The sequence below is a fragment of the Echinops telfairi genome, unplaced genomic scaffold (genome assembly GCF_000313985.2).
Source record: "Echinops telfairi isolate 266 unplaced genomic scaffold, ASM31398v2 ScPeMD7_5;HRSCAF=22, whole genome shotgun sequence".
In the NCBI taxonomy this organism is placed as follows: Eukaryota; Metazoa; Chordata; class Mammalia; order Afrosoricida; family Tenrecidae; genus Echinops; species Echinops telfairi.
The window spans coordinates 12,108,325-12,119,823 of record NW_022103901.1 but is presented as its reverse complement, the minus strand read 5'-3'; the positions used below and the strand labels follow the sequence as shown (position 1 = coordinate 12,119,823).

General features: G+C 60.1%; 1 protein-coding gene across 2 annotated transcripts in view; it reads left to right on the top strand.

Moving 5' to 3' along the window:
* The window catches only part of RASA4B (RAS p21 protein activator 4B), a 27,506-nt gene that overhangs the window by 12,309 nt on the left and 3,698 nt on the right, over positions 1 to 11,499 (top strand). The window contains exons 8-19 of one of the 2 annotated variants that reach the window (XM_045285920.1): positions 240 to 331; positions 928 to 1,045; positions 1,246 to 1,396; positions 1,630 to 1,694; positions 1,909 to 2,021; positions 2,241 to 2,433; positions 2,635 to 2,772; positions 3,359 to 3,503; positions 3,759 to 3,928; positions 7,669 to 7,806; positions 8,536 to 8,671; positions 10,078 to 10,198. In XM_045285920.1, the coding sequence (XP_045141855.1) occupies positions 240 to 331; positions 928 to 1,045; positions 1,246 to 1,396; positions 1,630 to 1,694; positions 1,909 to 2,021; positions 2,241 to 2,433; positions 2,635 to 2,772; positions 3,359 to 3,503; positions 3,759 to 3,928; positions 7,669 to 7,806; positions 8,536 to 8,671; positions 10,078 to 10,198 (1,580 nt within the window). The remainder of the gene's footprint in view (positions 1 to 239; positions 332 to 927; positions 1,046 to 1,245; positions 1,397 to 1,629; positions 1,695 to 1,908; positions 2,022 to 2,240; positions 2,434 to 2,634; positions 2,773 to 3,358; positions 3,504 to 3,758; positions 3,929 to 7,668; positions 7,807 to 8,535; positions 8,672 to 10,077; positions 10,199 to 11,499) is intronic. The other variant, XM_045285921.1, reaches the window with a different exon arrangement.

Sequence of the window (11,499 nt, the reverse complement as noted above, 5' to 3'; positions counted from 1 at the left end):
CCCAGACTGCACCTGTTGCTGTCAGCTTCTGCCCTCCTCCCCCCACCCCTTCCAGCCACCCTACCCATCCGGCTCCCCCCAGAGGTCCAGGAACTCCCCAGAACCAGAAACTCCCCTCCTCTTTGCCCTTGAGGCCTAGCACCCAGGGGAGGTCCCTTCTCCCCACCAGACTGTGCAGTGGCAAGGAGGGGAGCCACGTGTCCCAACCCATGCAGGTGACCTCCCTGCTTTGCCACCAGGTGGTGTTCAATGTTCCCCGCCTGTGGGCGGCCGGGCAGGAGGAGGGCTGGTTCCGGCTGCAGCCTGACAAGATCAGGAGTCACCTGGACGAGTGAGTGCTAGCCTCCAGGCTGCAGGGCCAGTGCGGCCCAGCCCCAGGGTGGAAGCCCAGACTGGCTACCAGCAGGGCTGGCCAGGGACCGAGGAACACAGCTCTGGGTTGCTTTCAGGCCAGGATTCTACTCCATCCCGAGCTGGACCCCACGGCCCTGTCCTTCAAGGCAGTCCGTGTCTCCATATTTCTACCTTCAGGCAGTTTTGGGAACAATCCCTCAGGCCCTTTCCCTTGGCAGCATTTATAGACACCCCAAGGTTCTAGGGCTGGCATCCCTGAGCTTCAGCTCCTCCAGAAACTGCCAGGCCCAACCAGGACACCTGCCCAGTTCCAGCTAAAGTCCCAGAAGCCTCCACTGCGTGTCCTCCGTGTGTGCAAGCTGAGACTGCCCGAAGTCTGCCATTGGACGGGGGATCTTGTACTTCCCTTTTTCTAAATCTGTCAACCCCGTCCAGGAGTCCAGGAAGGCCCCTTGGCCTTACCTGCCTCCCCACTCCCACCGCCCTCAGCCCTGGGGAGGGAGGCTGTAGGCAGGAGGCAGGGCAGGGGCAGGCCAGGTTCCCAGTGGAAAGATCATGGGCTGCCCATTCCAGGGGCAACCTGGGCTCCTTGCAGCTGGAGGTGTGGCTGCGGGATGAAACTGTGCTGCCCTCCGGCTGCTACCAGCCCCTGGTGCAGCTGCTGTGCCGGGAGGTGAAGCCACTCACTCAGGTGAGGGGTCCTTGGAGGGAGGTCAGAGGGTGCTCCCTGTCCTCCTAAGCCCCCTCCACAGAATGAGAAAACAAGGTTGGCCAGTGTGACTCCTGCCTCGCCCTGCCCTCTCTGTCCCTTGGGAAAGAGCTGCCCGGCCCATGGTGCTCCAAGTCCCGCCTCGGCCCCCCAGCCCCGCCTGTTCCTGCTGCCCCCTGCAGGGCCCAGGGCAGCTGATCACACTTGTGGAAGAAACCACCAGCACTGCGTGCCGCCAGGAGGTGGCCACCAACCTGCTCAAGCTCTTCCTGGGCCAGGGGCTGGCTAAGGACTTCCTGGACCTGCTCTTCCAGCTGGAGCTGGGGCGCACCAGTGAGGCCAGGGCCCGGGCTGGGGGTGGGGACACCCAGAAAATCAGCTTAGGAGAAGAAAGGAGCGGGCAGAGGGAGGCAGGAGAAAGATGACCAGGACGGAGGTGGGACAGCACATGGGGCAGTGGCAAGGAGGCTCTTTCCCGAGAGACCAGCTTAGACGGCTTAGCTCCAAGACTCTCAGTCCTCCCAGAAGCCCCGTCCCTCTCCCACCTCCGGAACCTTTCCTCGCAGGCGAGGCCAACACCTTGTTCCGGAGCAACTCTCTGGCCTCAAAGTCCATGGAGTGTTTTCTGAAGGTGAGTTTACATGGAGACCGTCCTCGGCACATACGGGAGGGGACCGAGACAGGCCTTGGGCCCCAGCCCCCTGTTTCCACAGCCTGTGTCCCATAAGGGGAGCATTCTATTCCCCACATGTGTGGGGACCCCCCAGGCGGGGAGGGAACTCCTGGGAGACCAGATTCTGGGCTGGGGCTGGGAGAAGGGTCAGGTTGGCTCTCCTGGTCCCCAGGTGGCAGGGATGCAGTATCTGCACAATATTCTGGGCCCCATCGTTGATCGGGTGTTTGAGGAGAAGAAGTACGTGGAGATGGACCCCAGCAAAGTGGAGGTCAAGGATGTGGGGTGAGGCCTGGGGCCATTCCTAGGGAGCGGGGAGCTCAGGCCCAGCCCTCCGGGTGTTTATGGCTTTCTGCCTGGATTTACCCATCTGATTCTGCCACGTTTCCACTAGTGCCTTGTCTCCGTGCCACTGTGCCCCCCCAGCCCCACCCTGGTCTCCCCTGACGCTGGGTGCTAAGCACGGCCCTCTGTCCTCCTGGCCCGCCCCCCTACCCCGCGCAGGTGCTCCGGGCTGCACCGGCCACAGACCGAAGCCGAGGTGCTGGAGCAGAGCGCGCAGACGCTGCGCTCTCACCTGGGGGCGCTGCTGAGCGCGCTCTGTCGCTCGGTACGCGCCTGCCCCGCCGTGGTCCGCGCCACCTTCCGCCAGCTCTTTCGGCGCGTGCGCGAGCGCTTCCCCAGCGCCCAGCACGAGGTGTGTCCCCTGCGGGGCGGGAGGCGGGCGGGGGGGTGGGGAGAGAGACTGCGGTCCCAGCCCAGGGGTGAGGGTGGGATGCTGGAAGCCGAGGAGGTACAGGGCGGGGTCGTAGGGGAAGACGGGGACCTGGGGAGGGAGCCGCAGGAGCCCAGGCCCCCCAGGAGAGCACAGCGTGGCTGGCCCTTGTCACCCTTTCAGAACGTCCCTTTCATCGCCGTCACCAGCTTCCTGTGCCTGCGCTTCTTCTCTCCCGCCATCATGGCACCCAAGCTCTTCCACCTGCGGGAGCGGCACGCAGACGCCCGCACCAGCCGGACCCTGCTCCTGTTGGCCAAGGTGCGGGCCTCCAGACGGTGGCTGGCTGCCCGGCCTGTGCGGATCGCGTGGACCCGGCTAACCTCAGGCAGGCCTTGCGACAAGGCCAGTGGTGGCCTGCTCACGGCCCAGTTTCCAAAGATGGTTTCCGGTAGGCTCACCTGAGCCCAACCTCATAGATAAGGCAAATGCGGTCCGAGAAGGTGGTACACCAGGGGCTTGGAGCCCAGACATACCGGTCCCCTGTCCCTGTGGGTCAGTGCCGCGTAATAAGCCTGCAATGGAGGCTTCATTGGTTGAGCTCAAATGGTCTTAACTACCTTCGTGGCGCCGTGGGTTAAGCGTTGGGCCGCAAGCCACACCATTCACTATTGAGCGAGAAAGGAAGCTGTAGGCCCCCGTGAAGTCTGACAATCTCAGAACCCTGAAGGGTCGCCCTGAGTCGGAATTGATTGGATGAGAGTGGGTGGGTGGGTTGATAGGTAGGTAGGTTTGGAAGCCCGAACAACGTCAACGTGCTACTTCTGCCTCCATCGCCACAGCTGTGTGGCACAGCCTGTAGGGGTTGGCCCCTTACCCAAGGACGCTCCGTCCTTCCTGCCCCCAGGCGGTGCAGAACGTGGGCAACATGGACACACCAGTGTCCAGGGCCAAGGAAGCCTGGATGGAGCCCCTGCAGCCCACTGTGCGCCAGGGGGTGGCCCAGCTGAAAGACTTCATCGCCAAATTGGTGGACATCGAAGAAAAAGAAGGTGGGCGTGTCCCACCGATGAGCAGCCGCCTTTGGCCTCGCCCACAACCCACCTGTGATCCCTTGCTCCGCCCAAGGCCCCGCCCACCACTGCCTGTGCCTCTCGTGGCCCCTCCCATAGCCCCTTTTGCTCCGCCCACAGCGGGGGTACTGTCCTGTGCCTTTCGAGGCCCCGCCCACAACCTCGTGTTCCGGTCTGCTCCGGCCCCGCCCCTGCTCGCCTAGCTCACTTTTTGCCCTTCCTCCGGCCCAGCAGAGTTGGACCTGCAGCGGGCGCTGAGCTTGCAGGCCCCGCCTGTGAAAGAGGGACCGCTCTTCATCCACAGGACCAAGGGCAAGGGCCCCCTTGTGTCCTCCTCCTTCAAGAAGCTCCACTTCTCCCTCACCACCGAGGCCCTCAACTTCGCCAAGACGCCCAGCTCCAAGGTGGGTAAAGAGGAAGGCGCTTAACTCTCAGGAGCCCACCAGTCCCAACGTCCACGGGGCCCCAGAAGGAGCCAGGCTGGAACCTCGCTTCCCGTGACTGACCAGCTGTGCCCCTTCCAAAAGTCACTTTCCACTGGTGAGGCTGAAGGGCTTCTACACGCGAAGGGGTCAGTGGTCCAGCGGGCAGTGTGCGGCCCTGAGTCCCCTGGCCAGGTGCTGAAGGGCAGCAGAGATCGGGAAAACAAAGCGGGCCTGAGGGCAGTGTCTATGTCCCAGCCCCGGGCTCTTGGCCGGAGCGTTTGGAACAATAGTTGGGGATTCTACACCTGGTGAATGATATTGAAGACCCTTCACCCCCCTGGGCCTGCGTCTTCTGGGAGCTGAGTCTTCCCCCCCAGAAGGCTCCTGGAGTTCATGGCCCCCTTGATGGGTCTGGCCTGACCCCTAGTCAGCCAGGCCCAGGAGAGGGTCTGCCAAGGATGCCTGGCCCAGCCCAGCCCTGAGCAGGTAGAAGGAGCTGAGGAGAGATGAAGGAGCCCCTCACATCCTGTCCTGGAGGTGGGGGGGGGGGGGGGGACTCGCTGGCCCTTGAAGGATCCCACCAGCCGAGAGGGTCCAGCCTCTTCCCCACCAAAGACACCTCCAGTTAGTATTCTGTGCCACCCCCAGCGTTGCCACAAGACATGATTCTGTTCACCGTCAGCATGTGAGCCAGTCACATGGCCCGCCTGGCAGAGAGAGCTGGGGCCACAGCTGGGGCTTCCCACCCTGAGCAGGGTTCCCCTTGGTGGGCTCTGCCCCCATCAGGGGAAGCCCACACACAGTTCCTCACCCCACCCCACCCCCATCCCGGAGCTCTGCACTGCTGGAAAACTACCTGGAGTGTCTGCTGTGGGCCAGACACCTGTTCCCTCCAGGCACCTGTTCCCTCGAGCCAAGTCACTGCTCAACCAGGTCTCCAAAGCCTCTTGACGGAAAGTGGCAGGAGTGGGACGTGCATTTGCCTGGCTTCTGCAGCCCGGTTCTCTTGCGATGCCACTGTTTGACAGCGGGGAACCCAGGACTGGATGGTAACCTAGGGCTGGGCCACCTCTGACCCTCTAGACTTCAGGGCAGGGGTGGGGAGGAGGAGGAGGATGCTTGAGGCAGGAGCAAGCCAGGATCCAAACAGCAGCCTGACTGCTAGAGTGAGGAGAAAAGCAAAACAATGGGGGGTGGTTTCCTGGGAGTGGTGGGGGCATGGAATCATGGGCCCTAAGGACTGGCAGAGATCCCAAAGGTCATTCTGATCAGCCCTGCCTGGACCATGGATTTACCTCTCCAAGGAACACCCCCGCCCCCCTGCCCCAGAAGACACTGCTTGCTTGCTGCTGACCACGGGGGAGCTCACTACTGCACAAAGCCCCTCCTCTCTTGGCAGTTCATTTAGAAAGTTCTTTATCTTCGGTGGGAGTCTACTTGCTTGTAGCCTCCTTCTCTGTTCTCTGGTGCTCCACCCTATGCAGAAACCGAAGCCAGAAGTGTGTTTGCTTCTAGAACCCTGAGCCCCTGAGATTTTAGCCATTCTGTTGAGGACTTGACACGTCTTGACTCAGTCTCTTTCCCTCCTTCCTTACTTTCTCAGTCATGTTAACGTACGGTCACTGACCAGCTTAGACTCGGGCAGCCGGAACGGAGCACAGCTCTGTGGGTGTTAGCTGAACACCGAAGAATAGACAATCACCTCCTTGATTCTGGCTATGATAGCTTTATCAGTACTGCCTCTGCACAGCTGTAATTGGGGTGGGGGGGTTACATCTCACAGTAGATTCCCACGGATGACTCAAGTCATTTTTTTGTTGTAGTTCTTCTTTCAGAGTAAAGAAAAAAAAAAGAAAAAGTAAGCCCTTTATGCAGGAGGGAGAGTTAGTATTTATCATTTCCAATCTCCGTCGTAGGATCCCTGGTGATGCCATAGGGTGCAAGTTAGCCTGCTAACCTCAAGGTCGGCAGTTCAAACCCCCAACTGCTTCAGAAACCCAAGAGGGGCAGTTCTGCCCTGCCCTCTGGCGGGGGCGCTATGAGTCAGAGTCCACTCGGTGGCAGCGAGCTTTAACTTCATCGTGTTTAGTTCAGCCCCCGGCACCAGTTGGCTGGGACACTTTTCGGGTCCGACTCTGAGCATCAGCCTGGATCCCCATGGACAGCCCTAAGTGAGGGCCATGCTGGGAACCTGATCCCGAGGCTGACCAGGAAGGAGGGGGCGCCACGTGCCATTAAGACTCACCCGCCGTGGTGGCCCCACCTGCTCCTGGTTGTGATTTAGGTAAAAAGATGAAAGGTGCTTAGAGGGGACGGCCTGTGACAGCCCTCTGATCACAGCTCCTCCTGTAGCTGCCTCCTGGGCTTTACTGCCTGAGAGCCAGGCCCAGGACTCTGCTCCGGCAGTGGTGGGCAGAACGAGCCAGCTGCGCCCCGCCCCTCGGGAGACCACTGCTCAGCACTGTCAGCTCTGCACGCCTCGAAGGAGTGAGCACCTGACCCGGGCTCCCAATGCCTGAGAGACGGCTGCCCCGGCCCACTCCCCACTGGGTGCTCTCACACAGCCCCTGGCCCACGAGGGCATCTGCCCCTTTTGTCTGCTGGCAGCACCCCTCTCAGCCTACAGGGACACCTGCATGAAGGTGACCTTTTCTGTCCACTGAACTGGCCCCTAAGTCAGGGGTCCCCCTTCCCGGCGCTTCTGGCACTGTAATTCCCATGGTTTGGTTTGGTTTTCTGCGGCCTAGCCCAGCTCAGGCACTGGCCTGCCTGCCTGTTTGGCCCACCCTCACCCAGCCCTGGGCCGCCAAGGCCTTCTGTTCCTCCCCACCCCATGAAGCCCCTTAAGCAGTGCGGCCCCACCCCTTGCTCCCTTCCCACCACACCACTTTCTGCCTCCTCTCCATCAGACACACACACACACACACACACACACACACAGCAGCCCCAGTGTCTGCACTGTGCATCTCTTGGTGTCTGTCTGTATGCACGTGTTTGTGTATCTGTCTGTCTGCACCTGTGGGTCTCAGCCCCACACTGCCTCCAAGGCCTCCCACTGCTCAGCACCCGAGAGAGGGGCCTGCCCCTGCTGTGCTTGTCACCCAGGCCACCAGGTGTGACAAGCCCTGGGAGTATGGGCGGCCACCTGAGGGCAGCCATTCATTGACAGAGCTGGCAGGCATGCCCAGGAGGCAGGAGTAGGGTGGGGGGCAGGGGCCCTTCGGGATGTGGCTCTTGTAACATGGGCAGCTGCCCTTAGTCCTGTTTTGGATTTCACCAGGCTCTCTGAAAACCCAAACTCCCTGCGCTGCCCTCAAGTCAATGCCGACTGGCTCACAGCGAGCCTGTGGGTTTCTGAGACGGTAACTGTCTGTGAGAGTAGTAAGGTAGCCACCGACCTAGGGGACCGTAGCCCAACACTACACCACCTGGCCATCACACAGTACCTTATGTCGCCCTGGTGTGGCTGAGACCCTTAGAGGCTAGGAAGCTACTTACAATGAGCAGGGGAGAGTCACTTCCAGCCCCGGGGAATGCTGGGTGTCCAGATGCTGACCTCCCAGGACCAGGCATGTTCTCACCATCTCTCTGCCCTCTGTCTTGGTTGAGGTTGCTCCTGGCCAGGGGTGGGAGCAAGGGGTCCCCGTGAGTCCATACTGCAGACAGAGAGGCTCGGCCTCAGATGGGCCTCTGAGCAGCCACTCCTCTGCTGGCCCCAGAAAAGCGCCCTCCTCAAGCTGGCCAGCATCCGGGCGGCGGAGAAGGTGGAGGAGAAGAGCTTCGGCAGCTCGCACGTCATGCAGGTGATCTACACGGACGACGCCGGCCAGCTGCAGACCACCTACCTGCAGTGCAAGGTGCTGCTGCCGCAGCTGGGGGCTGCCAGGGGCGGGCATAAGGGTGTCCCACGCCCCGCAGCCACGAGTGCCTCAGCAGGATATGTCTGCCTGTCTGTCTATATCTCTGATACATATGTCTATGTGCCTCTGTGTGTGTGTATGTCTGTCTCTGTCTGCTGTCTATATGCCTGTGTGTCTGCCTATGTCTGTCTGTCTCTGTTTATATGTCTGTCTGTCTATGTCTATATGTCTGTGTGTCTGTCTATGTCTGTCTGTCTCTGTTTATATGTCTGTGTGTCTATGTCTATATGTCTGTGTGTCTGTCTATGTCTGTATGCTGTCTATATGTCTGTGTGTCTGTCTATGTCTGTGTGCCTCTGTGTGTGTGCGGCTATGTCTGTGTCTGTCTATCTGTCTGTGTGTCTCTGTGTATATGTTTCTATGTTTCTGTGTGTCTCTGTCTATGGCTCTGTGTGTATGCAGTAGGTGTCTCTGTCTCTACCTATGTGTATCTCTGGGTCTCTCTTATGTGTCTCTATCTCTGTGTGTCACTCTGGTTGTCTCTGTGCCTCTCTGTTTGTCAGGCTGTGTTTCTGGAGACCTTCGCCCAGGTCTGAGCACCTTCCTCCATCTTCCCCTTTCCCCTTTGGCAGGGCGTGAATGAGCTGAACTAGTGGCTGTGTGTGTGTGTGTGTGTGTGTAAAGGTCCTGGCTCAGGTCTGAGCACCGTCCCTGCCTCTCCCGCAGAGCGTGAACGAGCTGAACCAGTGGCTGTCTGCGCTGCGGAAAGTGAGCATCAACAACCCGGGCCTGCTGGGCTCCTACCATCCCGGCGTCTTCCGTGGGGACAAGTGGAGCTGCTGCCACCAGAAGAACAAGACAGGTGCGGCGCTGCCTGGCCTCTGCTGGTCTCAGGCCCCCACTGGGAGGTGGGGCGACCAGGCGTGCCTTGTTGCCCGGGCAGGGTGTCCGCTGCAGGAGAACCTGCAGAAAGCCGGTCCCCCAGATGGTGAGGGGCAGGATGCCGCAAAGTGGGTGATGCTCGGGCTGCCTCTGCCTCTGTGGAAGCTCACCCTTTCCAACCTCACCAGGCAGAAGGGCATCCTGCCCAGCAAGCTCCCTGTAGAAAGGTGCGTTGAGAAGCTCTGGGCGTGTCTGCTGGTCAGGGCTGACGAGAGCCCGACACGAAGCCTGGTGCGGGGCTGAGCTAGGGTGTCAGGGGCCCTGAGCTTGGGGTACCAGAGGGCTAGCAGCAGGGAGCTTTCTGTGTTTACAGAAACAGGCGGCCTCTGTGTCCGGGTGGTGCCCTGGTCACAAGCCACGGGTGGCTGTTGAGCTCATAAAATGTGGGCAGTAGAGCTGAGGAACGGACTGGGTTTTTAACCTTTTTAAAATGTTCATGTTTTCATTCTTTTAGCTTTAAGTAGCCTGTGGCTGGTGGCTATCCTATTGGACAACACTGTTCTGGAACCGTCCAGACGTGTCCCCTCCCCTTATCTTTACTACCTCCCCCCAGTCAGAGAGTAGACACAGTAGAGCTCCTGCTCCTCAGGCTGGGCTTGGTCTCAGCCACAAGGCCCCACAGGAGTGGCTGGAACCTGACCTAGCCGTCCTGAGCCAGCCTGGGATTCGCAGTTAAGCTGTGGGGTTGGGGTGCCAGCAAGTAACACCGGAGAAGGGGGTGGATCCTTCTTGGGCTAGAAAGCTCAGCCCTGCTATTGGTATTTTCCCACCACCCTACCAGGGTCCTGCAGGTGGCTCCTTACAGGGAACAGTGCAGATGGCAGCCTCTAGCTGTCACCACCATAGTGCTCTCATCATGGCACTGTGGGAAGGACCTGGAAAGGGGAAGGAACCAAGGCTTGGGGAGGATGACTTGGCCAAAGCCATAAGGCCAGTGTGTTCTAAGGTATAGACCCCCTCATGACCCACTCGACTAGAATCTGCCAGAGAGTTACGCAGATTCCCCCTAGGAACACCTTGCACAACTCCCACACGATGATCACGAATCTCAGATCCCATGGTTCAGAGGCAGAACCCAAGAGGAGCTGCTGCCATCCTGGGAGGCTTGGGGGAGCCCCAGGCTTGGGCCAGGTGTCCCCAGCTCTGTTCCCAAACCAGCCCTTCACTCAAGGGCCCAGGCCCACCTGTCTCACCCAGTAGACTTCCCTTGGCTCACCCCTACAACCGGGAAGTTGAACGTGAGCTTAGACAGTGTGTGGACCTCTTTCCTACCCTCCTTTGGGTAGGAAACTGTACTGTAACTCTGGTCTCTCTCTGCCCCTGCAGTTCTGGGTTGTGATAAAACCCGGTCACGGGTGACCCTGCAGGAGTGGAATGACCCTCTCGACCATGACCTGGAGGCCCAGCTCATCTACCAGCATCTGCTGGACGTGGAGGACACGCTTCGGTGAGGAGGGCTGCGCTGACCACACACGGAGGGGGATCTGTCCACTATGCCAGGGCTGGACAATTCTGGGACTCTTCTTACTCATCGGACCAGTGCCTTCCTCACTCTTGCTGCGCCACATTGAGGGAGGGGCACCCAGGTCCCTGCTGATGGACCAGGAAGGGCCCCCAGGGCTATGGGAACCCAGAGTCAGGGCCAGGCCTCCTCCAGGTTCCCAAAGTCAACTGCCTGCAGAGTGCACGATCTATTCCTCATCGACCCTTCCAGAGTTTACCTCCCTGTACCTCTAGACACCTCCAGAAGGTCTCTCCTTGCTCCTCTAAGCCCTCTAAGCGCCTGCTGTCAGGCCAGAACTGCCAGGCCACCCTGCCGCCACCTCCTCCTCTGGCTCCCTGGCACCCTCCCTGCCCAGCACACACCTCCTCCCCTGCCAGGTGACATCATCCTCCACGCAGGCGGTGCGTTCTCACCCCGTCCTCTCAGGACCCACCCGGACCCTCCCCGCTATGGCTACACCCTGCCCATCCTCTTCTCCCCAGTGTGCGAGCCTCCGAGTTTTAATCCACTTCACACGTGTGGGTGTGCACCGGGTCAGCTGGGACTTACTCCTGAGTGGCAGAGCTAAGATTTGAACTCGGCCCACCTGGCTCCAGGTGCCATGGCCCTGACCACTGTGCCCTGCTGCCTTGAGAGCCTCACTGCCTCCAGCACTGTGGCAGCTCCCCCTCTCCCCCTTCCTCCAGTGTGGGCCTCAAACACCAGCCTGTCCATGGCCCCCTGCTGTGTGAGCTTCCCACGGCTGCAGTAATGAGCGGGGATGCTGCAAAGGCACACCCTCGCCTCGCTTACCGACACAGTTAGGGCCCAGAGCCCCGGTGGTTCAACACGAAAATTGGCATTAAGTAAAAGTGGAGGATGACCAATCACATCAGCTCACCCAATGGAAGATGACACCCTCACGGCTTCACGGCCTCACTGCCAAAGCCCATCGTGCCCTAACTGCCGAGCCGCCACGAGGACCATGACCCAGCCAAGCCACGAACACCCTTGACCCTCACAGTCAGGGTTCCTCTCGCCCCGCCTCTCGGCGCGCGTTGTTAATGCACAAAATCACTGGGTATGGGTTCTTCCACTCGGGGGGTAAGGGGACATGTCAGAGGATGAGATGGCGGTGTGTGTGTGTGTGTGTGTGTATACACATTCTGGAGGTGAGCAACCTGATCTTATCTCGACAGGATGAGATGGCGGGGTGTGTGTGTGTGTGTGTGTGTGTGTACACATTCTGGAGGTGAGCAACCTGA